Source organism: Haliaeetus leucocephalus, unplaced genomic scaffold (genome assembly GCF_000737465.1).
Source record: "Haliaeetus leucocephalus isolate CR32 unplaced genomic scaffold, Haliaeetus_leucocephalus-4.0 Scaffold173, whole genome shotgun sequence".
NCBI lineage: Eukaryota > Metazoa > Chordata > Aves > Accipitriformes > Accipitridae > Haliaeetus > Haliaeetus leucocephalus.
Window position 1 is genome coordinate 4,154,107 of NW_010972609.1, and position 26,929 is coordinate 4,181,035.

Here is a 26,929-nt window from a genome sequence, read left to right on the forward strand (position 1 = left end):
CTGGGTTCCCGCCCCGCCGCCGCCGCCGTTGCTCCGCAAGCCGGCGGGCTGGCAGCTGGCGGGCTGCCGTCCGCCAAGATGGTTCACCATTCGGGCTCCATCCAGTCCTTTAGGCAGCAGAAAGGTCAGTAGAAACCCCTCCGGCGGTCATCGGGGCGGCCCCCGCGCCGCTGCTCGGGGAGGGAAGGGGACACACACGCCGCCTCCAGCGTCCCCGCTGCGGTTTCGGTGCAAGTGACGCCCCCCGGGGGGGGGGTGCCAGGTGCATCGCATGTGGATGCCTACACACACGGCTGTGTGTGTGTCCGCATGCGGGCTGACAGCCTGGGTTGTGCTCCGGAGGCGCGTTGATGCTTTCGGGTATTTTACCGGTTTTCAGGTAATAAGGCTGCAGAGTACGGGGAGGACGCCCGGCGGGGCGAGACGACCGACCTCCCGCGCCCCGGCGGCGCCGAGCGGACCCGGTCCCCGGTCCCCGGTCCCGGTCCCGGTCCCCGGCCCCCGCCAGCCGCTCCCTCGGCGGGAAAGTTTTTCTCCCTGAGAAACGGTACCGCTTGGTTGTTTTTAGTTGTTGTACAGGTGACTTCGGTGACGTCCTCACGCGTGATGTGGACAGGTCGTTCACCCTCTGGAGTTTGCTGCTGCTGTTTCTGGTTTTAGTCTTCATATCGTGCTGTTATCCAAGTATAAATCTGGAGAAGGAAGAATTGTGGTAATGGTGAGGGGGGGGGCTCTGGCCTTACAAGTGTACTTCGGTTCAGTCCTGCTATCTGTTTGTTTGGGGTTTTAATTGCAAAACAAAAGCTTTTGCTGGTCAACAAATACAAAGGTAAATTTTCTGTTGTGATTACCATCGCTATAAAACCTTTATTGTGTTTGTGGTAGAAAAAAGGTAATTCCCACAACGAACTTTATTTTTTTTTCTTGATCCTGGAACTGATGTTTTTACTACTTTTTTTTTTTTTTCTCTCTAATGCTACTTTGACAGAAGATGAAATCAAGATTTCTTTCATTATGAGCATCCCCTTGCACTCTTACTGCTGTTTTAGTTGTTAACAAACTCTTTTTTTTTTTCCTAGAATACAGTATGCTATAAATTATGATTTAATATGGCATGCTTTGTACATAAATCATGGGTTCGCTTATTGGATTTTGCCTCATTCAAGTTCTTCTCTTTGAATGGTTAGTGGGAAATAAATAATTCAAAGCACTTATTCCATTCTGGTAATTCCATAATAAATTTAGCTCCTTGCTGTAGAGGTTTTGCATGTAATGCCTGTCTTGTGTGCAGTAATGAGCAGTGCTGTTTCAAATTGTAAAATGTCTAGTTTAGTTTCAAAGTTAATTAAGTAGTATAAAAAAATCTTTGTTTTCAACTGACATAGATACATTTATAAAAGCATCAGGTGTCTAGGAGCAACAGTGTTAATGCTTAGTTTTTCATAAGAAAATATTTCTTACATTACAGCAGTGATTAGCAAGTTCCAGAGTCCTTGTTAAAGCCCTTCAGGAGCTATTCAGCTGTTCTGTAATATTATTTTTAAGAAAAAAAAAAAACCCCACCCCAAAACTAACTTCATTATGTTCAAGTTCAGGGTTGAAATTTAGTTGCTTGAAACCAAGCTACACCATGTGATTTATGAAATTGTATGTTTGCAGTAGTCGTAGAACTTCATAATAACCTAGTAGTTTTTGCCAGTTATCAAGAAGTAGATTGTTGTTCTCTTCTCCTTCTTCCTGAAGAAATCCTGATTAAGGTATCTTGCCAGTCATAAGGCTTTGGAAAAGAGAGGATGCTCTTATGGAGCTATGGAGCCTGTACAACAGTGACTAGTATGTGTATCGCTTTCCCTAACGTCTCATGTGCGGTGTGATGTGTGCTAAATCCACCTGAATGAGTTCAGTTTCTGTTTTTCTCAGCCTACAGCTTTTAGGGATGAAGGAGAACAGCATGAAATCTTGGGCAAAAAGCTATAGAGAAGCTAAGCAAATATAAATAATAAACAAGAAGTCATCATCTAATTATGAGGTATTTAAAAGAAGCTGAGAATCTGGTACACTGAAGTTTGTAGGCACTGATCTCTCCGCAGCAGAAAGCATCACACCATTTTGTGTAGTTTTTTCAAATTTGGTATTTTATATCACTCTCCTACTTTAAGATTTCAGTTACTGTCATTTCTAACTTCCTGTAGCTGAGATTTTGACTAAAACAGTAACCTAAATTCCCTTTTTTACAGAATCAGTGGTAATCCTCATGAAATGGCCAACTGCCCATCACAGCTGTGACTTGTATGCTTCACTTGCATTGAGACCAAGCTTCATTTCTTTGGGGGGATTGAAAGGGTATTATTTTTATGTGGATTCTCAATTATACAGGATATAAATCACTAAGGGTAATAGTTCCTGAAAACAAAGAGAAATTAATTTTAACCTTTTTAGAAACAGAGCCAGGTAATTTATTATTGTACTTATTGCCACGTACCATAATATATTCAAACTCACTTGCTGAAGAGAGGTAACTTTTAAGATGGGAGATAGAATGGCCTAGACAGCATTTTGTTTCCTTACCTACTCTGAGCACTTTGTTCTAGCTGAGGAGACAAGTAGTGGTTTTGGTACCAAAGCTGTCTTCACGAGGCTTGAAAGAATAGGACCAAGTTCTCCAGTCTCTTGGGTGTCTAGGAATCTTCAACAGGGAGGAGAAAAGAGGAAAAAACGCATTTATATCCCAAGGATTTGCCTCTGGTTAGAGTTTGGGGGGGGGGGGGTTGTTTTTTTTTGTTTCGGGTTTTTTTTTTTTTTTCTTTCTTTTTTCCTTCTTGACAGAGTGAGGAGGCGTTCACAGTAGGAGGCTGCCGTTATAATGTGCCGCCATGGTTTTGTCTTGCTCTTTGTTCAGATTATGTATGCAGAGTGAAACCCTCAGTTTTCAAAAGCTGCAGTAGAGTCAAAAGACACTGAGAGTTTTGAAAAAACGAATCTCATTCTTCTTCACCCCCACAATTTTTGTTGTTCTACTTGTATTTGAAAGTATGCCTATCAAAAAGAGCAGTGTCCTAGAGGTAGACTAATCTGTGTCTTTGCACAGTAGTGTGTTAGATCTGTTGAGCCATCTGTATAGCATTTTGTGGCTATTTTTAACCTCTGCTGTGGCAGAAACTGCTTTTTCTGAAATTAGTTTCCTCAGGAATATTCTCAAAGATAAAAATTTTATTATTAAATATATACCTTTATACTTTTTACCTCTTCAAAAGGTGATGCAACCTATGGCTTCTGAAGAATTATGTCAGAGGAAAAGGGAAGAAAGGTTTCTTTTTTTACTAGTTTTCTTCCAACCATCCTTTAGAAAAGAAAAATCTCGATCCTCAGACATTAATATACAGTTTTGCTTAAAACTGCTAAGTAAATAGTACTCAGCAAGGAGAAATAAGAATAAGATAATGCCGAAGAGAACAAAGATCATCTCCATACAAAATTTGTAGTTTAATGATTCCAGGGAAAGACAGCTCATTAGGATTTGGTATTTGATCTCAGTCACAGTTGTCAGTCTTTTAAATGCAGGACATAAGTATATGGTAGGTAGCCTTACAGTAGACTTTGTGTTTTCTGTAATGGATACGGGACTGGTGCTAAGCCATTGCTTGTTTTATTAGGGAGCTCTATTGAAAAATTACATCCTTCAGAAGGAAAGGCAACCTAATTTGCAAGAGGTTCCTCTTTTAACAGATACTTGGTGGTGAGTGGGTTTGAATGTTTCTGGCCTGACAGAAAGTAAAACCTGCATTTAGGGTGCAGGTCAAGGCAAATACGATGCTTAAAATTTTAAATATCTAGGATTTTAGTCCTGATACACAGACTGCAATTTCCTGCATACTCTGCTGGGTGCTTTTTGAGTATTGTTGTTCTTTTTAATATCCCATCAAAGCTTTTTAATGAAAGAGTTTCAAGGCTGGGAAAAAGAAAATATGTTTATGCCTTAAAAGTCAGTTGCTTTTAGCATGGTGTATGAGTTTTAGGAGCATGGACCGCAGATTAAAAACCAGTGGCTAACTTGGGATGCTTCTCATGCTTCCTGTTCAAGGTGCGTAATGGGACAGGAAGGAGTTCAGCAACTTCAGTATGCATTATGTCTTTGATGAGAGTGCTGATTTAGCTTCTCAAGGGATTTATCTCAAAATTGCGTGACTTCTGAACAAATTAAGTATCTCTACAAAAGGCATATTCCTAGATCTGAACTTCTGATCAGTGCCAAGTATTTTGTTTCATTTTCTATATTGACTATCTGAAGCTGTAAAATGGTTTAGATGGATTGAGGGTTGGGTTTAGAATCTCTAAAAAGCTACAGTCATTCTCCCTTCATAGGGGCATGTGTTACTTCATGAACTGGTCTTGTTAAGCCGCTTTGAGCTACTTAGAGGACCACTGCTGTTGTAGAGTAGAGCTTTTTTTGTTATTGTTATTTTACTTTAATTTTAAGATCTTAATGACCTGCATTCTTTATAAAACAATTTGTGAATTTAATCTGCATTTAACTTTTGAGTTTAAACAAGGGTTTGTAAAGATCATGGTTTTTGTACCGCTCCAGAGTTTTCAGTATTCAGGAACTTGGACTTGTAATTAAGATTCTTGTGGAGAATTCTCCCAAGGGTGTTTGATACTTCAGTGGCACCAGAGGACCTAGGAAGTTTAATAACCCAAAGAGACTGCTGAAATTACTAGAAGATGCAATTCTGTCATACAAAAATTTGTGAGAGATTGTGACTCTTCGCTGTTGTTCTCCAGATCAGAAAGACCAGGTTTCCCTGTCAGCATGGGTAAAGGAATTTTTAGGGCTCAGCTCTTTCATTTGTATTCCAGAAAGCACTAACATGTACAGAAAATTTCAAAGCTATCCTCATCTTGACGCTGAATGCTGACAGCAATGGAGCTATTAATAAGTACACTCCCTTAAAATGATACCGTATTCAAATAGTGCCATTTCTAATGCTCTTTCAGGGAACTGAAAAGCAAGGCTCAATTTTTAATGAGGTTTATCTGGCTATATTTGCTCTTATTTCTGTTGCGTGGTACAGCTGCACAACTTAAGATGCACTTCACCTTTTTCAATCAGACACCTTAGAAGGGTCCATAATGTCTTTTTATTCTGGATTATACTCTTGTTGGTTGTAACTTCAATAAAATATAGAGCTTCATTGAAAATAATTGTTAAATATGACATATTAAACCTTATATTATGCAGGTGCATGAGTGCCGTAGAAATAAGTTAAATATTGTTTCTTTTTTTTTTTTTCACTGAATGAATATTTTAATTGAGAAAGCTGAGGAAAGCAGAAATTTTTGATTTGTCGCATAACTCTGCTATCTGACTACAGACGACAATGCTGTGGTAAGATGTCTGGGCATTAGCTTCCTACGTTCTGATTTAAGTATAGCTTGATGTAGTAGTATCTGTGGAAAAACCTTGTACCTATTCCAAAGCTTTTCAAAACTTCCTCAGTAAGGACCTGTTAAAATAGGCAACCCCCGCCAACGCTGATTTTCTTTAGAACTCTGATTTTACCATTTATATTTCATTGAGTATCACCACAAAATTGCAAGTTCCAGTTCTGCCTTCATATTTTGGTAGGCTTATTCTGCTTTTTGTCATTTTTGAAATCTGCTAAATGAGGATGATAAATGAAACAACTCTGCCAGTGTAAATTCTGTTGAATATTTGTAATAATAGCTTCAATATACCAGATTCTGTTAAAAAGTTTTGCAATAAAATTAGCAGTAGTCAACGTATTTTATGATTAAGGTATTTTACAGCTCCAACAACCATGAGAAATTGGAAACATTGTCTTAACTAACAGCACCAAGAGCCCTGCATACCAAGTGATGCAGCCAGCTAGGTAGCAACTGGAAAAGTAATGATGTCTTTTTATTTTCCCCCACTGAAAAGTAAGGAAAAAAATAGCCATTCATATTTTAGACATACTGTGATAGCAGAAATTAACTATACTAAATTCACAAGCTTGCCGAGTAACATGAAGATCCCTTGTTTTCTGCTTGGGCCTGTCTAAGCTGAAGAGAGTGTCTGTGTTGTCTTGAGTCAGACATGCAATGAGGTTTTCAGAAGGCATCATACATGGGGTTACCCATGTTACAAATCTTAAGTTCCCTTTACCAAGCTTGTTCGAGAATTAGTTCAGTTCTGTATATCCTAAAACATATGTTACAGTCGATTATTTATCGGAGACAAGTGTAACTCAAAACTAAGCTACAGTGTACAGCAATATGTTTTAACAACTCTGAGCCTCAATGAATGCAAATTCATCACTGTTTTCTCAGAATGAGATTCTGAGTCTGCCTCAATTTGGGTTATCATCTGGCTTGTGAGGGCTTGAAGCCAGTGCAGTTACTTAAGTGAGGAATTGTTCATTTGTCTGACTGGTGAGGTCACAGTTTAATTCACAATCCATTTGACTATTTTCAGTGGGGCTTTGAAGAAGCTGATATCTTAGCTATACTTTTGGGTCATCTCGAATATACATCATCAGGCTAATAGTAACATTATGATGTAACTGATCTGCTTAAAGGTGGGGTCTCTTGAGGAAAAAAAGAAACCGTGAAAGCATGCTGAATTAGATTCCATCTCTGCAGCTCAGGAAAAGGAAGTGTAGTTTGAAGAGCATCCCCTGTGAAAAGTATCTGCAGAAACCCCTTTTGGACAACAGATTGCCACTGTTGGTATGGTTTTTGTTTGTTTCTTTAGTAACAACCTAGGACAAGAAGATGCATGGGTTTTCTTGCTTCTTGGCTGTGATTCTTACTGGATTTCTGTGTAGCGCTGGTAGCTCAAGAAGGATACACAAACAAAGGAAGCTAGAAAAAATCTGCGTTGAAAAATTCATAAGTATATCACAGTTACTGAAGAGCTGTAGCTAGTCACGTATGCTCCAGATAGCTACTGTGATGATGGCAAGCTCTGGAGTTAGAAAATGTTTGAAATGTCATATTCTATTCACTGCTTGTCTGATTCAGTAGGATTACTCTTGCTTAAAAAATTCCTTACTCCTTACTGGTTGTTTGTTTGTTTAGTAACTTCGATAGTATGCCTTTCTAAGTCAGAAGGTCTGCTGTATATAATATTTGCATTCTGTTATCTTTCTGCTTCAGTAAACCAGTGGAGTTAGTACTTTTAATGAATTAATTTTCCTGAACCATTAATCACATATTGGGGGGGGGGGGGGGGGAGGAAGCCCCTTTTTATATTTGGGCTATTTTGTGGCAGTCCATTAGATTCCTTTTTTGTGTGGTTGTTCTAAAAGTAGCTTAATAGTATGAGAAAATAGCGACAAAAGAGCAAAGGGGATTAAAACAGTGAAAATGCTAGGAGAAGCAGGCAATCCTAAGAATGTTGAGGATTTATGAATGAGTTGAGAGATTATAGGGGAGAATTTTTAGAGCACAAAAAAACCCAAACCCACCAAAACATAGAAAAGTGAGTATTGATGCAGAGACACGGAAATGGTAGGTGGGTGGGTAGATAGATAGATAAAACAATGCCAGGTAGCAAAAGCAGACTGAGCATATTGAAACAGCCTTCTATGTGTAAGCAGTGCTCCTTAGCTGGTTATGCTGAAGTAGGACCGTACACCGGGGATTTGCAGATATCTCAACAGAACCCTCTTCACATAAAGCCATGTCAGCAGCACCAGCTTCAGCACTGAGTATTGATTTCAAAGTGACTTGCTAAAAGAAAAGGGGACAAAGTAACTTATAGAGACAGACGATATTCACGTTTCAAAGAAGGTGATACTGTGAGTGTGTGAAAACACGAATGTAAGCATGTATAGAGCCAAACACTTCAGAGAGAGAAATTCAGGTACCACCTGAATGCAAAATCCGTATGTCTGAATACTCTGCGGAGGCTGGATCTTTCAGCTGAAAGAAAAATGCAAAACCTATGCATTACCATTTACTCTCGCATAAAATGTTTCTGGTTTGGTGTTGGCATCATACCTAAAATTGAAACATGGTAATGCATATTGCTGGATTTTGAATAGACTCAATGGAGAGGCCCGGGGACCTGAATTCCTCTTGTGCGGAAAACTTCCATTTTGCTGATACATTTAAAGATAGAGGAGAGATGCAGATTTATATTTTTATATATTTTTAAAATTTACTTTTTATGTGAATTAAGCGTTCAATAAACACTTGTACATCTCTGAAGGCTGATCCTTTGCAGAGGAAGGTTGTCATTTCGAAGCTATTTAGGTGAAATTCCACTGAACACTGTCACAGTTGGGGGGCTCTGAATCACTTGCAATCAGATTTTTTAAAAGATTTTGCACAGACGCAGGCAAGTACTCTGTTCGATAGTGCTTAGATACATAACAACACAGTAATTGTTAGGAGTTAAGCACCTAATGCTGTTTGCAAGGTATTGGAATTTAATGCATTCCAATACTTTAAAAAGCTTACCCTAAATATCTAAAACATTTTTTTTTAAACAAGTCTGTGTTCACCAGAAAATTTAATTCTTTCTTAAAAATATGAATTTAGACCTGAATAGCTATTGCTGGTTACCTCTTTTATAGATGCGTTCATTATGGGGTAGTTCAGGCTACACCCAGAGTTAGCCCACGATTCTGGCTTAGGCAAGCTGCAAGCTTCATTGTGTCATCTAAGCCTCCTGAGTACAACTGATAGATAGTGTGTCTATATCACTGAAGCAACTGCAAACTAAAGAACGTATAAAAGCCAGGGATCGCTGGCAGAAGCTCTCTGCAGCATATCACAGGCTGAGTTGTCCCTGCCTGGGGATATGGGAGACATTATGGGATGCAGGAGGAGAGCATTTGAGGACTGTACAAGACTTGTTAGGGGAGGAACCAAATCAGGGAAAAGGGAATCAACGTGCTTTAGGATCGATGTTTTACAATCACTACAAAACCTTTTTCTAATATGCAAAAGCAAGGATTTTTTCAGATAAAATGTTTTGCACTGCAGTTTGCTTATATTACAATATTATAAGCAGGTGCTGCTGTCTATTCAGCAACTACCAATGCATTGCTCTCGCTGTTGTGAAGTGCCTTGCCATATAGGGTTCAGTAAAAAAGGAGAAGAAGGATTTTCAGAAGCACAAATAGTTAGTAGGAATAAATGAATAATGCACAGGAGCTTAACCATGTTGCTATTAATAATTCACACTTTTAAGAAATGCAGGACTTTGAAGTTGCTCTTTTAGAAATCCAGCATCTAAATAAAATGGAAAAACGGAGTGGAAAAACAGCCTGTCATGAGAAAGCACTTATCATTACTGCTGTCCTTCCTGAAACGTGGTTGGACTCAAAGGTATTTCACTATGATTGATTTGGTAATTATCTTGAGTATACTTGAACATAAATAAAACTTTGCCATAAAGATTTTTATGGATGTAGTCTGCACAGAAGCCCCACGTACTCTCACTGATAACAATGGGATTTCAATGGATGTACCTGAGATTATGATTGGATTTGATTTTATGGGGTTTAGCTATGAATAAGAAATGATATGTCCTGTATCTCATTATCAAATGTAAGTAGTGGGTGAAGAGGAATTAAAAAGATTGTATTAGTCATGCTCCAAAATGATAAGGAGAACAGGCTAATGAGGTGAGAACAATACTTCAAATTTTGGCCCCACGTAAATTTCCTCATCTTTATCTTCTGGACTGTCAGAGGTTTTTCCAAGGCTATGGCACGAAGTAACTACTTTTTAGGATATTACTCTGAATTAAATATAATGTGTTGTTAGGGAGCAATCCTAACTTTCTGTTATTTTGTACTGTAGGAAAGGAGCATCTCCAACTTTCTGTTATTTTATATTAGAGGAAATCTAGAAATAAACATGAGATTGACTTGTATTCAATCTGAGGAATAAACAAAGTGTTTTGAAATTTGCATTCATAAGTGCTTGTACTTTACTGGAAGGATTTTCTTCAGAAAGAAAAATGATGCTTCGTATCCTAATGACGAGGCTTTAGATCTGTTTGTCAGTCTGGACTGTTTTCCATCTTGGTTCCCACCTGTAGCTTTATGTCCAGTTCTGGCACGTTGGTGCTGGAGTAGGTTATCTGAGGGGCCACAGATTTGGTTTCTGAGGTGTTTGCGATTTGATTGTACGGAAGATAAGTCTAGTGCTTAGTATCCAACAGTAGTAGTACTGTAGTCATTGTGATTATTTAGTGATACGAATAATCTTTTACTGTTTTGCCTTTTATTAGACTTAGTGATCAGTTTGGTGAGATTTGGAAAGTAAAACTTCTCTTTAGATCACATGGGACTTCCCTAGAGCTTCCTGATGCTGTTGTGTTTCTCAGAAGTGTATTAGCTGGTCATGTAAAAAGCCTCCTTCATGTCTTGTATCACTTCTGTATTATTACTAGGAGTGAACTGCAAAGAAGCAAGCTGTGCTTGTTACCTACGAGTGCCATCATCTAGTTCATATATAATCTCTTAGAAATTATTAATTTCATACCTATGGCCATCCATAGGTATTTGCTGTCAGACTTTTTTGCCTGGGCAGAAGGAATCCAAGTTTCTTGACAGGCTGGAATGAAAACAAGGCAAGGCAAGGAATCAAGAAATTGATTAAACTGGCTATTCAGCAATTTTTTTCCCTTTAACAAACTAAAAAGAGAGAGAGACAAATGCCTTCAAAAGAAATATTCCTTTAACTTAGAAAAGCTTTTTTACCAGTGCTAAATTCTGTCTGAGGTTAACAATCATCACTCCAATCCTGCAACTGTTTTAAATTTTTTTGAGAGTAACCTTGGGCTGCTCCGAAAGCCTTGTAATATAAGGAAAAAAAGAATAAATGTCTTTGGTAAGGATAGTTAATGAAAACTGCAATTAATAAAAGTATTAGGCATGGCTTCTTGACAAAATACTATGTAAAATTCCAGGAAAAAGCGAGAGATCTGGGAAAAGAGAGAGAAACACTTGGAAACTCGATGTTTTTTAAGGTGAATATTAAAACTGGTTTGTGCTCTCTGCTTACCAGATCTCATATTGTGAATAGATGACGACTGTGTCTCATTAAAATGGGCAGTCGTCTTTATAATACACCAAGCAGTATAGAAAATGTTGGGTTTTTTTTTTTCAAAACAGTGAATATTTTTTTATGTGGCTGTTATTTTTTGTTCAGTTCTTTATTATCTTCTAGGCAGGCGTTCCTGTATGCCATATAAGTTTCAAAATTCAACCATATAAAAAGAGCACTGAGGATGTTTTTCAGAGTCTTTCTTTTTTTAGCATGTAGAACAATTAGTTCAAAAATACCAAAATCATTACGTAAAAAAGGTAATAGAAGAAATGTGATGCTTGTCCATGAATTAAGGGAAGAAAAAAAAAAAAAAGACGGATTTTGTAGTTTAGAGTACATCAATGGGACATACTCCCCCCTGCCTCCTGAAACTCTGAAGCTGTGGCTTTTTTAAAGCTGCTGTAGAAAAAATTAAGAAGTAATAACACTTTTTTTATTTTCCAACTTTTAACTGTGAACACTTTTCTTGTTCACACAGAAGCTCCCAGGAGAAACGAATTTTAAGATGTCAACTTGAAATGCTATGCAGAGGTGGAATAATTAGGGTATCATGATTTTAATTTTCTTTCTGGTTTTTGATAATTATTCACTTGTTTTTACTGCCAGTCACTTTCTTTTTACTGGAATTTTAATAGGCTGTTTTGAAAGCTGTGTTAGTGTGACTGGTTGTAAGAGTTGATCAAATTTCAAGAAAATTCTGGTCCCATGAAAATTTGGACTTGCTGCTGTAGTGTCCCCGTTTTGAGCATTTCTGTCCGGTTCTGTTGGTAGTGTTACCAATTCATGACTAGGCAGCTAAAAAGAGGAAAGTTACAGAAGGGTTGCAAAGCTACCTCATTTGGTGTCTGGTCAACTGGGAAATACTGTGAAAGAAGTATCTTATAAATCGAAGGTTTAAGGTAGATCCTCTCTCGTTTGTTCTCTGAATGCTCAGATAATCTAATCTGGTAATGCTGGAGGTGTTCAGAAAAATACCAGATAGCACCAGATAGAATATATAGAGAAGAACCAAGAGAAAATTAGTGGGTTTATTCTGTTACCTCTATTGAGGCCTGAAATGGTAGACGTTTGGAGTGATGAAGTGACAGAACATGCTCCACCACTCCACCAGGGACAAGACTTCATTGCTAGGTTTCCCTACCATGCAAATATCTGTTTGTGGGGTTTTTGTAATTAGGTCATTCTTTGTGACCACAGTATTTATATAATTTATTCTTTTGTTAGAGATCAAGCTACCACCTTTCTCCCTTCACAACCCAGCTTTCAGGTTTTCCAGTTGCCCTTTCAACTTTCCAGTACTTTGTGTAGAAGACTATGCCATTAGGAAGAGCATATCAGAGGTACCTGTTCCTTTGTGCTTATCAGAGCCCTCTCGTAACTTACAGAGAGGTAGGGAGAGAATAAGCAGCTGGAAGGAAGGTTGAAGCTTTGGTAGCTGCCTCTCACTGTTGGATATGTGAAGCTATTTCTTCCTCTGCACTCATCTGGGGATCCTTGAGTGACACTGGGGCCTTGAAATAGCCCATTTCTACATGGTTATGAGATTTTAGTTCATCTCCAACGTGCTTGTTAAGCTGCCAAATGTACATTTATATTTTATATGTCCGGTATATGTGTCCATACCTCAGAGAAAGGAAGCAGCTATCGGTGAAGAGATGCTAGACTCTTAAACTATCACTCTTACATTAATTACGTGAGCATTAATGCACCATGAGGAAGCAAATGATGGCAGCTGAATTCAAACCAGCAGCAGCTTTGTCCAGAACATTTCATAGCTTTCATCAAGAATATTCTCAAAATGTATACTCTTATGAAAAATACATTTTAGCTTAGAGATTTTAGCCTTTTAGTTTCCATTAGCCTGTTTTAGCTTCATTAAGGTATTTTCCTCTTCTTTTTTCCTCTCTTCATTTGAAATTCACTGTTTTCAGGAGGTGAAGGGCTGGAGGGGAGAGGGGCAACACTCCATTTTGTTGTTGCTACTACTTTCATTCATTTTTTCCTCTTTGTGTTTATTAGATGATTATTTAATACAGTTTCCACTAGAAAGTGTGTATGAATGTGGTTTTGGTTAAGTGCTTTCTTTCCCATGCTGTTTTGCTTTTCATTTCACGTGCTCATTTTTCTTGTAATGATCTATCTTTTGTAAACACAAGGTTTACCTCACTGATTCTGTTGTATTAATTATAAAATTTCATTTTATACTTGCTAAATACTTGAGTGCTGAAGTCACAGTAAAATACTCTAGCCTAAAAATTGACTATAACTACTGGATGAGGATATATTTTATGCTACACAGTAATTGTTGAGTTACCAATTTTGTGAGTTGTTTTTTTTTTTTTTTGCTTAATAGTTATCTTAGGTAGCAGATACAAATCTGCATTACTATTGTAAGCTTCCTCACAAGTAATTATAGATGTTGCTGGACACCTGAGCTTCTAGATGTGAGCAGTTCGTTATATGTTGCTAATAAGACTTCACTCTTTTTTTTTTTTTTTTTTTTTTTTTTTTTCCTAAGAACTGGCATTATGGATGCTAATAAGATTGTAACTGCATATGAGGTCCTTGTATGCTAAGAAGTGAAGCAAACTAATACATTTGATGAGAACTACTTCAGCATCTATCAACAGCACAGTACAGCTCTAGGGTGCTGATAGCAGATTGCCTGGTTTTTTGCCTGCAAATTGTCTGAGTTTTAAAATACCACAGCACTGATGGTCCAGTTCTCTTCAGCTTTGTAAAATATGCTTTTACTTGTCATTTTTCACAAGAAAACATAGCTAAGAACCTGACCAAAAATTACATATCATTCATTAATAGTGGTCAAAAAAATCTGAAGATCCTGATTAATCTCTCTCTTCTCCCCCCCCTTTTCTTTTTTTTTTTTTTAATAATCCAGTAATCTGGGCATCCAGTAGGTAAATAATCTATCACACTACTTTAAGGAAGCAGACAGAGACTGAAATACTGATGGTTCCCATCCAAGAGGCTGCACTGAGAGAGAGTAAAGGTGTGGGGGGGAAGAGAAACTTGAGAGACTGGGAAAGGGGAGAGGATCCTAACCCTGCTATGTATATCTGTGGTAATAATTTTTCCCAATGCAGGAGAATATACTAGTCAGAATAGGAAATGACACTTTTTAATAAATGCCTTATGAGAAGTTATTCTTATAAAGAGATTATCGATTCATGATCATCTTCTCTTCCTATTTTTCTCTCATTAATTTCTCTCAGTTTAATGCAAATCTGCATTGTGAACCTTCTATAAAATCATGCCAGGGGTTAGGTTTTGCGTTACTTTTAGTTCATGAAGAAGGGGGTCTTGAGGACAGTACCAGGAAATGTGTGACAACTGCTTAAGGAACAGAGCTGTTTCACAGTCTCACAATTGTAGGCGCTGAATGAATATATGATGCGAAGTCCATTCTCCACAAATAGTATTTTTTCCAGTGCAGGAAGTCATGCGAACACTCAGTCTGTAATAGTGGGGAAACTGACTGTCCTAAATACAGCATAGTTTCTCTTTCTTGGTAAGCAGATGGTATTTGCACAGAGTTGTCACCTTGCTCTATTTGGAAGTTGTTGTTTCATTGAGAATAGTTGCAGCTGGAGTATTGCATGCTCCTATAACTGCAGAATATAAGCAACTTTGTCCATGGCCAAGTTCTCCAAAACAGACATACATATTTTTAATAAAAAGTGCAGGAAAAATAGCACTTCTCAACAGATCACTTAGGTAAACATAAGATTACAGAGAAAGGACTCAGAATTTCCATTTCTTTGGTTTTACAAAACCTTTACATTTTTGGCAGTACTCTAAAATAAGAAAGTAAACTAAACTACGACACGGTAAAAACTGCATACTTACCTTTTGTAGTACTTATGCAAATTTATTTTAAAATCAAGAATGAGATACTTGAACAGTAAAATATCCCTTACAAACGTTATGAATATAAAAAGAGATGTAGTTCAGTGAGACCATCTGCCATATCAACTCGCAGCTTTATCTTACAGCTACAGAAAGAAAAGCTTTGTATTTTGATAGGTGTACCTTTCAATAACAGCCACCTTGAATTTGCTGGACATCTGACTAGCAAAGGTAGGTTCCTTTCAGGAACTCTTTAAAAGTGGATATGATTGTGTCAAAAGACATCTCTACTCCTTTGCATCTTTTTATTTCCTTATTTCCTTTATCTGTTAGTTTGCAGAACTCGGGAGATTCTTCTTAATCGACTGTTTTTGACTTCTCATTGCCACTTCTGTTACCATATTTTGAACCTTCATCAGTTCCACTTTTTTTATATATATATATATATATATATATATTTTTTTTAAAGAAATCTTTTGTCTTCGTTCTGCTGCAGTTGCTTTACTAGCTTAACTCTTTCTGCAGGCTTCCCCCCCTGCCCCCACCTTGCTCTGAGGAAAAGCTTCCAGAACTGTATAAGAAATTAGGTCAGAAAGTGTCTCTGGAGGCATCTAGTCTAAAACCCTGCTCTAAGCAGCCTGACTTCAAAGCTAGGTCAAGTTGCTCAGAGCCTTATCCAGTCAGGTTGGAAGATCTCCAGTCCACAGCCCTCTCTGGCCCCGTGCTTCACCACTCTCCCTCGGATGAATTATTTCCTTATGACCATTTGAAATTTTCCACATTGCATCTTGTGACTGTTCTCTCTTGTCTTTTTGCTGGACACCTATGTCTGTCTCGCTTCTCTCTGTAACTCCCTTTTTTAGGTAGTAGAGTTATCTGCAAATAGTGGCCTGGATGTGCACTTAAGTTGTCCCTTAGACTCTTCCAGTGAAGTGTTGTTTCACCAGCTGCTCTTCCTGTGCCGTGTGCTCCAGCTTTTTAACTGTCTTAATAACCCTCCCCTGGACTGTCTCCAGCATGTTAAGGTCTCCTGTGCAGGGAGGCCCCGAAACTGGGCACTGTTCAAGATGTGGCTGCAGGAGGGTCAACTAGAGAGGAATAATCTCTTCCCTTGATCTCCTGGCTTCACACTTGTCAAAGCAGCTCAACAAGGAACCAGCCTTCGTTTCTGCAAGAGCTTACTGCTGACTCCACTGGGAGTCAGTGTTTTGAGAGGTGCACCATCAGTTGTTATAGCCAATTAGCCATCACCATGAATTTCTAAATTAAATTGTTTTGTTGGTTTCAACTAGTATGAAGGCTTTCACCAACAAAGTGAGCAGGGAACTATTCAAAAGGAGTACGCGTGGCTCTATCATTTCATATGAATGATTTGGCTGCTGGAGTGGCTAATGTTTGCCTTGAGAAGCAGAAGTTTGTGAAGTATTTGAATAGGTAACAGGTCATATGTGAAACTTTGATTTCAAGGCTCCAAATACTGAACACCTTCTAATTTGAAGTCCTGGCTGCAGTCAGAAGTTCGCACAGGCATAGATGACTCATGGAACGGCAGGTCACCAACTATAGATGAGCTCTGCTATTTTTATTTATTTTTAACCCAATACAGTGAATGAATTGGGTCTCAAAAGCTGCCATCAAAAAAATAACTATAATCAAGTCATGTAGCCTACCAGTAGCAAAACAAAAAGAGCAAAAACCCCTCACCCTCCTCAAACCAACCCTTTGGGGCTTTTTTGTGAGGGGTGAAAAAAAACCCACTAATGGGGGACTTCTTATCAGTTTGTCAGTTTATCAGTCAGAAATAGGACTCTAGCAGTGATTTGAGTACTTAAGAAAACTGGGTTCTTAGGGAAAGTGGTCCACCCTCCTGGAGTGAAATAGAGAAGTGCACAGAGTTTACAGATAGAGCTTTGGAAGAAGTTGAAGGCAACTGAATGCACTAAAGAGAACTAGTCACATCTAACAAAAAAGGCTGATGAACCTCAAGAAATGCAAGATACATATCTGTAACCATTGTCATTTACCTTGGTGTGCAAACCAGGATGATTTGGGTGTGTTTGGATGCAAGGCAGAATTATTTGCCACAACTTTCCGGGAAGAAATCTGTTTGGGGTTTGGTTTTGGTTTGGTGGTTTTTTTTCCCATTAGGAAAAAAATCTTTTTACTTGCCATGTTTGGCTTTTTAAATTTTATTTAATAATTAATTAAAAGCTTTAAAGCACTAGTAAACCATTCCATTAGTGTCCACTAATCACACCTAGGATTCAAATCACTTATGAAAATATTTACTGGCTAAACCTGAAGTTATAATATTATCCTTTTATTAACTGTGTTTGGAAGAAAAGGAAAACTTTGCAGTCAGTCTGTTTTTGTTGATTAATGTTAGCACTGACTCTATTGAATAGAGATAGCTTTACTGGAGTTTTACAAGAATTTTAATTTCTTATTTATTTTTCAGTCAGATCAGGATTTCACTTGACACAATTTTAATAGATCCAACATTTAATTTATGGAATGACATTTCAAATCGCGTCAGTAGCATCCATTGTTATAGCAGTGATTCAGTGAAGGCAGGGAATATTTTACATCTGGTTTTGAGGTTCCATTTAATAAGCATTCAAAAGTTAATTTGCTAATCTGAGTTCAGTGACCATTCTGTCCTCCACACCTGATTGAAGATCTCTAAGAAAATTTCGGTTCTTTAACTGTGAGCTTTCTTGGCACTGCTTCTTCCAATCTTGTTTGATAATTTTAAAAGATAGGGAAGCACAAGCAATTTTTCATTCTACCATTTTTTTCTAGGAAAAAAGAGAAGCTTTGAAGAAGTTTAAATTTTAGAGTAGCAGAAGAGTGAAGGCTTTTTTTTCCTGTTTTCATTTTAGAAGTTCTTTAACTTAAAAATATAAACAAAGGATTTTTTTCTATTTAAATAAAATGTTTTTGAGGCAGAAATGAATGATTTAATCTTTCAGATGTATCAGAAAAAGAAGACATCAAAATTAATTGAAAGAATTGTGTACATTTGGGTTTTTTTCAAGCTAGTTGCTTGTATAACTCCTATGTAACTTCTTTACCGTTATGCAGAAGCTAGTTCTGTATGGCGTTGTCAGAGCTTTAGAACAGAATGCTGATCTTTTGCATTTGCCTCACTAAAAAGTTGCATGAATATTATAGGAAAGCATGGTGCTTTTAGTTTGTTTTAAGAAGATACTCTTTTAAGTTTTATTTTTCAGATAGAATATGTAATATTTATTTCCACTGTCATCAATATCTCTTTGTGCTTCAGTAACTAGTCCAGCAAGAACACAATCAGAATGAACAGCTACAGTGATAAAGTGTTTCTAATGATAATGTGCAAAGGTTTTCTATCAGCAAAATTTATTTCCCTTAGTATCTGGAAACAACTTTGGAAATCAAAGGCTGAAAGATTGCGGAGGTAGAACAGCTGGAATCAGTGCAGCAGAAAACGTTTAATCTTTTGGCTTTCCTGCAAATACCGAGTAAGATTATTTTTTATTTTATCTGAAATTGAATCTAAGCAGTTGGCCGGATGTAGTATTATGGTATTAATTCAGTAGCACGGCCGAAGATCCATTTGGTAAATTTGGTTCAATTGGGAAGTTTTAGATTTTTTATGGTGGAAGTAGAAATGTAGTTCTCATTGGAAGCCAGTTTTAATTTTACAAGTGCTGTCCAAATTTCATATAATAAAGCAAAATAATTGCTCTTATGTAAAAGCAAAAAAATGAGAGGAAGAGTAGAGTTGAGATTCCCCTTTTCCTTTTCTAGAATATATTCTTATTTCTTGTGCTATTTTACCCGAAGGAATATAAAACATAATAGTGGGTGCAGCTGCAGAGCTTTCAGCTGAAGCCAAGAAAGAATACAGAAGTTTTCCTGGATCAAGGGAATGTTTCTTCTATTGAATTGCTTCAAAACAAACGTTTTGTAGGTTGATTTTCCCCTTGTTTATGGCAGTCGAACTCCAAAACACTTTTAAAAACAGTGAATACATAAAAGTTATTCCCCAAACTCCTGTCTTCCTTTTCTCTCTCTCTCATATAATAGCATCTCCCTCCCACCCCTGCTTTTCCCTGTTGTCTTTTAGGCAAGAAAAACTTACCCACATGTCTTAGGCATGAAGAATAATCATTCCTTAAAACCAATTGCTGATTGATTTTTACTGGGTTGCCATTTGATTTTGGCTTACTGCTATATAGCTCTCCTTATCCCTTATGATAAGGATTTCCCTTGCATCCTTTGCGGTTTTTGCATAAAGTTTTCAGGTCAAAAGAGAAGGATGACAAATTTCTTTACCGAGAGGGTGGTCAAACACTACAAGCTTGCTTGGGGCATCAACCACCTCTCTAGCATCTTAATATGCGCTTAATAATGTGCTTTAACTTTTGGTCAGCCCTGAAGTGGTCAGGCAGTTGGACTAGATGATCACTGCGGGTTCCTTCCAACTTAAATTATTCTATCGTTCTATTTTATTCTAAATTTATTTTTTCCTGGTGAGACTAGGAAGCTCTTTCCTGCCGGCTTCTCTCTGGTAGTGGCAGTTGTCTGGGTGTTGAACCTTATAACACAAACCAAGAAGTTTTACGCTCTTTCATAAAACCCAAGGCATTTCACTTTCTCCTAATACAGAAGCAGAGTGTGCAAATTAGCTGTCATCTTTAAACTGCTCTTACTTCACTGGAGTCCTGGGCAGCCCCAGGGTTAGAGCTTCCCGCGTGGTACTTCAGACAGCCTTGGCAACGCACTAGCTTGTGAAAAGATCTAGCTCTGCAGCCTCCTCCTCATTAGTTTTCTTTTGCCTTCCTCTCCCTGAAAATGCCTCTGTCCCCTGTGAACAGCCTTGGAAGGATATGGGCTCAGTGTCTTCTATAATGACTTGACTGGAACAATGTCCCATTCTGACCAGTGAGAGATTTAAGGCTGTTGAAAAGGCAGCCTGCTGCTTCTGTGGGTGGGAGGACAGGAGAAGCAGGAAGGTCCATAGCTAAGTTCTTGGCAGCCTAGCAGCGACTGTGTCATTACAAATAATTAAAAAAAACTTCCAGGTATGAAAAAAAAATGGAAGGCAACTTTGCCATTTTATTTGGGTGACACTTATTGTCCTACATTTGAAGTGTTGTGTGTGGCTCATGAAGTGAAAGGAGGCATCTATAAATATAAATTATTAGAAAATAGTTTTCAGGTTTTGTAAATCATGGTTTGTCGTTGCTTTGTACACTGATGCTTAGAAATGGTTGTCAGCTGAACATTGCTGCCTTTAGAATTAATTTATCATCAGGCTTTTTGTTGAAGTGTACTTGGAAAGAGCCTTTGTACATTTTCACTCTTTTTCTGTTTAGGGAAATGTTTCTTTCAAATAGATTATCAGCCCTGGCAATTTATTTAGAAGTTCTGTTCCTGTTCCTCCTATTTTCTTTATTTTATACTAATCTATTATTTGTGACAGGAAACAAGATTGCACAGAAAAAGGAGGCGCTGGGACATCATCTTTCTACTTATGCTAATTTCATATTAATTACCATTCTTTACATATCCAACTCTAAACAATATGTTATGACCTCTAGAAGAACAAGAGGTTTTTAAGTGAACCTCAAATGCCAAGTAAATTTTGGATGTGTCTGTGTATATATAGAAAAAAAAAGAATCAATTTCATGTTTTACATATGGTTTTGTGAGAGTACTTCTGACAAAAGGTACTTAACTTCAGAGGTGTTCAGCCCCATTATCTTCAACCAACGTAACTAATTTTTTATGGGTGATGTCAGCAAGAGCTATTACATTTAGCCTAGCTGGGGAGCTAAGCAATATAAATCCAGAAGAGTGCTATAAAGTTTTGTCATAGCACCAGATAAAATTTTGGACCCATTTTTGTTGTCTTAGCAAGTTGTGATAGAAAGGCAGATTTTGGCAGGCAGTTTGATGTAATGATTTGCCTATATGGTGGGGTGAAGAAAAGAGTGGACAGTGAGAAATGGTTTGGAGTCCTGTTAGCAACTGATCTCATCGTGTCTTCTTCAGCATGACCCCTTATTAGGGATGTCTGTCAGGATGACAGCATGTCGGCTGAGATGGCTAGAAGTATATAGACATAAAGAAGCGTTCTTTACTGGACATAGTGGCTGAGGATGTGTATTCAGAAAAAAACCAAACAAAACCAAACTTCAGGCTAGCAAATCTCAAGGATTGAAGTACCTTTATTTCTGAAGTCCTGATATGGTTGATCCATCTACAGTGTATTAATACCTTGTTATATTTGTTCATTAGATGTTAGTCTGCTGTTTAATCAACATTTTCCCAAGTCGGTATCATTCTCGCGCCTTTTGATTTTGGTCCCTAGGTCCACACACTGTGCTGGGTGGTTAGAATGGGCTTTTTAGTTAAGTTTCACTCATCTGAACACTGCTTCAGGCAAACTGGATGGTACTCATGTTGACTTATGCTAATGCTGATAAATTTGGAAAATCTTGGAAGATCATGTAAGTCATTTCCCCTTTTACAGCAAGAATCCAAACCTTGTGACATGATCCATTGCTTGCATGTATGCCAATGAAATTGCTGAGTTCTTTGTTGGGAGCAGGTTACATGCTTTTCTCGGTAGGCTCGGAATGATTCTTCTTTGCTACAGGGACAGTATTATGGTAAACAAATATCATTGCATTGCTTATTTCTAAGTCTGTCTTTAACAAAAGTAGGAAAAATTGAAAAAATAAACTCCAGTAGGTATACGTGTCTTCATGTTGAGTGAAATGAGTTAGTTGCAAAGTGTGAATTTTGCAATCTCACTAGTGCCAGCTGTTCGTACTATTATATTCACCTTTTTTCACCTCCTTAAAAATTAAAGCTTTTTTTTTTTCTGCCCTTTCTTTCCACCAAGACATACAGAAGTGGTTTCCAAATCCTAAAATGGAAGCAGTAATTTTAAAAAGGCCCATAATTGCCTATAGAAAAGCTTTCCCTGGATTTAACTTAGACTCCAATTTTGTGTTGGATATGATGCCTCTACATTTAATTACACAGAATACATAACAATATAATTCTAAAGGCAATTCTCTAAGACTGAAAGTGAGGCAAGTTTGGCAGTGATAGAGAAAATATATTTTATTAGCTAGTATAATTAGAAATGTTAGACAAGCTTCTAAGCATGTAAGAACTTTTTGCAAATCTGAAATAAAAGCTGTAACTTCAAATGTAAATTAAGAAATTGTTGTGAGATTAATAACATCCATTAAACGCAGTCCGCTATGTCTTCTTGCAGATGATCTAATTGATTTAACTGAATTTTAAATTAATCAGGGTCGTCTTGGTATTTGATAACTGTTATTCTGCTATGGTTAGAAATAGTTACAATATTATGCTGTGATATTACAAAGTTATGCACGCACACTTGTTTTGTTATAGGAAAGTTTGATGTTAATGAATACAATTTACACAATATTGAGTACCTCTTGAATGTCTCTTAACTTTGAGCACGAGTAGTCCTCTCAAATAACACATGGGACTACATGTTATTAAATTGAGGCTCTGTGTGTTGCACTGTAGCAGTTACTGTGATAAGTGCTAACCTAGAAGTTAGGCTGAAACTTTTTCAGGTTGCCTGTCTCCATTTCTAGGTATGAAATCAAACAGTTGTGGGTTAGTAAAAGTATTGACATACAATTTGAACTGTTTCAAAGTATGTTTCACTTACAGAATACCTTCCATTAAATTTTATGTAACTCCAACTCCAGTGTCTGCTGAGAGCTGCACCTTGAACAGTACTCAAGCTACTTTTTGATGCATATTTGAATTTAATATCTGTGAATTTTTCTGCCTATCCTATATTCGAGTATGTTCCCCAGAGGCAACTTCTCTTTCTTGTGTTAAACGTGATTTTTTTTTCCTTCTCTGCCTTATCATCATCTTCACCTTTTTGTAAACTAATGCATTCTCTGTTATTGAATATTCTAATAGATAAACAGTATAGTAGCATCAACTGTGATTAATTTTTTTCTTTTAATGTTAGATAACTGTATAGCCACAGGAAAAAAAAAGGCGTATTTCCTCAGACATTTGATATGGTGTGATGTTCCAGCCATTTTGCTGTGCTCTCATCTTGTTATAAACTAATTCTGTTTGATGTGACAGCAATACACTGCATAAAAATGTGTTTAATTCAAAAATTGCCAAGCAAGGAGAGGAACATAAACTTTTATTTTTAGACTGTACTCCAAATTCTTTCTAGAGTCAAATGTATTTTTTTGGGCTTTCTAATGTCTTCACTATCCACAGGCTTCAGACCATGAAGCTACCCTTATCCTACACTGTTAAATTATTTTTTGCAGGATGCTAAAAATACAGAACTTTGAAAATATTTTTGAGACAAAATTTTGAGTGCTTTCCTGGTCCCCAGTTCCTGTATGACTCTGTATTAATAAGATGATTAAATGCAATCTGTGATACTGATTCTTGTGAGATCCTGCAATCTACTTTAAAAATACATCTACGATTAACTTGATGGTATTTGTACCTCCAAGTTAAAAAAAAATAATTTAAGTTCTCCAGGTATTTCATGTTAGATAGTGAGACAATTCCTTATTTAAACATTATGTTTAATAGGAGAAACTGTACACTTATTTTAAATTTATACTTTGCAGTGGCCATCATTTTATTTTACATAATGCAAAAATCAGTGAAGCTAATAGTCTTCAGCCTGTAGCAATTCTGGAAAACTTGTTTTATGAGCCATTTTCGGTCATCCTATCTGTAATAGCTGAGCTTGTGGCAGTAACATGTACTTAACGACAGCCTTGCCTCCCTGTAGACCATAGTGACTGCCACCTCTGGCTTTCAAGGTGGTCCTGTAGCTTCTTGCTGTACAGCTTCCTTGCTACCAGGAAGGGTGGAGTTAATTTATGTGAAAGGTTATATGACCTGTGCTAAGTGGGAGGTCAGACTATGGTCTTCAGTAAGAAAGAATGTAAAATCTGTACCTTAATATGTTTGATAGGTTCAGCAGAATGCTTCATTTGCGGTTACAATATAGCGGCAAAGATAAGGTCAGTCTTTGTAGCTGGATCTAGTTACGGTGTGTGTGTTCAATGGAAGGGCATTATCAGGAAAGATGTTTTGTCACTTTAATTTCTCATATGCGTGTACGTGTGCTAAGACATGCATCCTGCAGGATGCACAGTTCTGCAGCGTCTCCTGAACCTGTTGCAAATTACATCTTTTTCTACCACAGGCACTGAGTTGGTTGGAAGGATGTTCCAACTCTCTTTGAGAGGAGATGCAGTGGCTATTACAAGAAGTGACAAAATAATGGTTAAAATGTATTTGCATTTGGGTTTGAAATAGAGAAATAAAACTTATGTTCTATATGAGCAATTCTGTAATTTCATAAAGTTATGAAACATTAATAAAAGGCATTATTCTTGATCTGTTAAAAGACATTATTCATTAAAAGAAAAAATATCTTACAGTAATACTGAAATCTAAATCAGGTGCAAAGATGAATGTAGAAGAGTTGCATAGTTCTGTACATTTTGCTTAATTGTGTTTGTTGAAAGGATATCATTTTCTCTTTAAATCATAGGCTTTGAAAGAGCACTGGTAATTTTTTTCCAGATATTTAACCTTTAGAGTTTTTAAGTGCTTTAGTAATGATCTCGACTTTTCCCCTGTAATTTAGGAAGATTATAAAATTACAGATTTTTAAAATAGCTCTGTACACCTCCACAGCATGTCTCAAGACACATTGAGCTGTCTACGTGGGCCTAATGTTCAGGTAGCTGACTTGAGTTTGGTACAAAGGTTGCGGAAGGAGGCTAAAGAAAGCCGTCTAATTAACACGCTTTTCGCTGTATCTTGCTCTAAGCAGAACTTTGTCACACGCTAAATCTCGTCAGTCACTGGAAGCTAACAGGGAGCTACACTGCAGTTGGTAGAGAAAAAAATCACTCAGTTCTTCAGCATCACCAACTGTAGTGATCTGCAGGCAAATTCAGGCGAGCAATAATTGCACAGTGATGAACTGCCAACACATGATGAATATGGGTTTCATATATGTCCCATGAGCAACAAAATTGCATCTCAGTTTGTTTCAGTGTGTGCAAACAAATGTGTGAGAAGGAAAAACTGAATTTCACTTTCATAGGGGCAAACTGGCAGCTGGGGTTAAGGAGAATCTTCTGTTCTTCTAGGTGTCCCAACTCGTTGATGCTTCTGGGTCTCATATCAACATACTGTGTGCCTCTTGGTCAGCCTTTGTGTGTTTGTAACCTCAGACATGAAGTCATCAATTTCTGTGTCTTACCCAAAAAGCATTTAGGAGAGAAATGTATGTAGCTCTGCTTCTACTGTTATGTGATTCTGGGGTTTGGCTCTGTAACCAATGTTGACTTTATGTGACAAATGTGTCAGTTAAAAAGCTTCCATTTTAAAAAGCTCAGGAGTTATCCTAGATTTTCACATGAAAAGTAGACCTATTTAATAAGAAAATTAAAAAATTATGGTCTTAGAAGGGCTTCTGAGCTTGCTTCATCGTGTAATGTTTAGAACAATCTATATCTTCGTCCAGATGGAGCTACAGTCTATCTAATGGAATGTGAACATAGTGTGTTTAGCAGTATTTAACAGGAATTTATGTTCCTCATTTCTTCAAAGCAGTTCATACACAACAAGAGTAACATTACCCATACTGAATGGAGGATACCAGCATCTTTGGTTCAGAAAAATGGAAGTCTTGTCTGGCTGAGGCTCCGTAGGAGAACTTGTCTGTGCAGTAAGCATTTCTAACGTTCTTATGTACTGCATTTTTCAGTAATGAGATGACTGTCAAAAAGATGTCTTTTTTTAATTACATACATTATTAATTAGGAGAAATAAATTTTTTCATGAGATAGTTAATTGGCGTAGCCATTAGTAATGCCAGATGTTAAGGTCCCTTTCGGGCTTCAGATCCTTGATATTAACCTTACAGGCAGTGTTTTTAAAGAAGCAGTAAAATACATGTACTTTTTCCTCAAAAACTTTTTAAGACTCAAAAATACAACCTAAGTGTTTCAGATAACCCTCTGACAGAGAAAAAAAAAAAAGACCATAGCAGCTGAAAAACAAACTGCTGGTATACAGAGTTCTTAAATAAAAAAAATAAATATGTTAGATTGAATTCCCTCAAGACTAAACTTGGTTATTTATCTACAGTGTAGGTGCTGCATAGATAGTAGTAGTTTCAGCTACCTACCAGGACATATACTTTGCAATCTGATGGACGTCGTTCTGGGGAATTAGTACTAATTATGCATGTGACTGGGTGTTGCAACGGTTTGGTGCATCTTTTTATTTTTTTAATCAGAAAAATTGGATACTGATAGAAATAACTCAGCAAGTTACTGAAGCAAAATTGTTACTTTTATAATAAAATAAATGGATGAATGGTGTCTTTGACACCGTAGGCAATCTGGAGAGATAGATGATTCAGAACCAGAGGATCTGAAATGTTTAGAAATTAAGCTTCTAAATACTTAAATGGATCACTTATGAGTATATGGCACAGCTGAAGAAATCATTAAAAACAGTTTTGCTTTTATCCTGTCTGCTAGGTGTAGGCAGGAAACGTGCTAGAAGCAGGTAGGAAAGAACCTAAAAATTATTTCCTGTTAATATGGGAAGAAAAACATGACAATTAACTGGAATATATACAATCTGCCAATCCTTTCCCAGTCACATCTTATAGAAGAAATAAGACTTTAAAATAATCTTTATTTCTTAACCAGTACCGGATAAGTATAGTTTTGGGCCTCCTCTTGAGAGTTAAAAGATGTCCGTAACATTATCATTCACAAGAAAGACAGTGACTTTGTGCAAACAGAAGATAGCATCCACAAGCTATTAAAACCTTGTAAAATGAGCCATTTAAAGCTTTGAAGTATCTGCTGACTTAATCAACTAAAACATTAAATTTATATTGGGAAGTATTAATAAAAAATGGAAT

At 37.3% G+C, this 26,929-nt stretch overlaps 1 protein-coding gene across 2 annotated transcripts in view; it reads left to right on the top strand.

Moving 5' to 3' along the window:
• Window positions 1-26,929, top strand: part of ANO3 (anoctamin 3) — a 209,269-nt gene that overhangs the window by 67,098 nt on the left and 115,242 nt on the right. The window contains exon 1 of one of the 2 annotated variants that reach the window (XM_010563718.1): window positions 59-124. The exons of the other annotated variant lie outside the window; for it this stretch is intronic. Coding sequence (XP_010562020.1) covers window positions 79-124 — 46 coding nt within the window. The 5' untranslated portion in view covers window positions 59-78. Of the gene's footprint in view, window positions 1-58; window positions 125-26,929 lie in introns of those variants that run through there. 2 annotated transcript variants of the gene reach the window in all.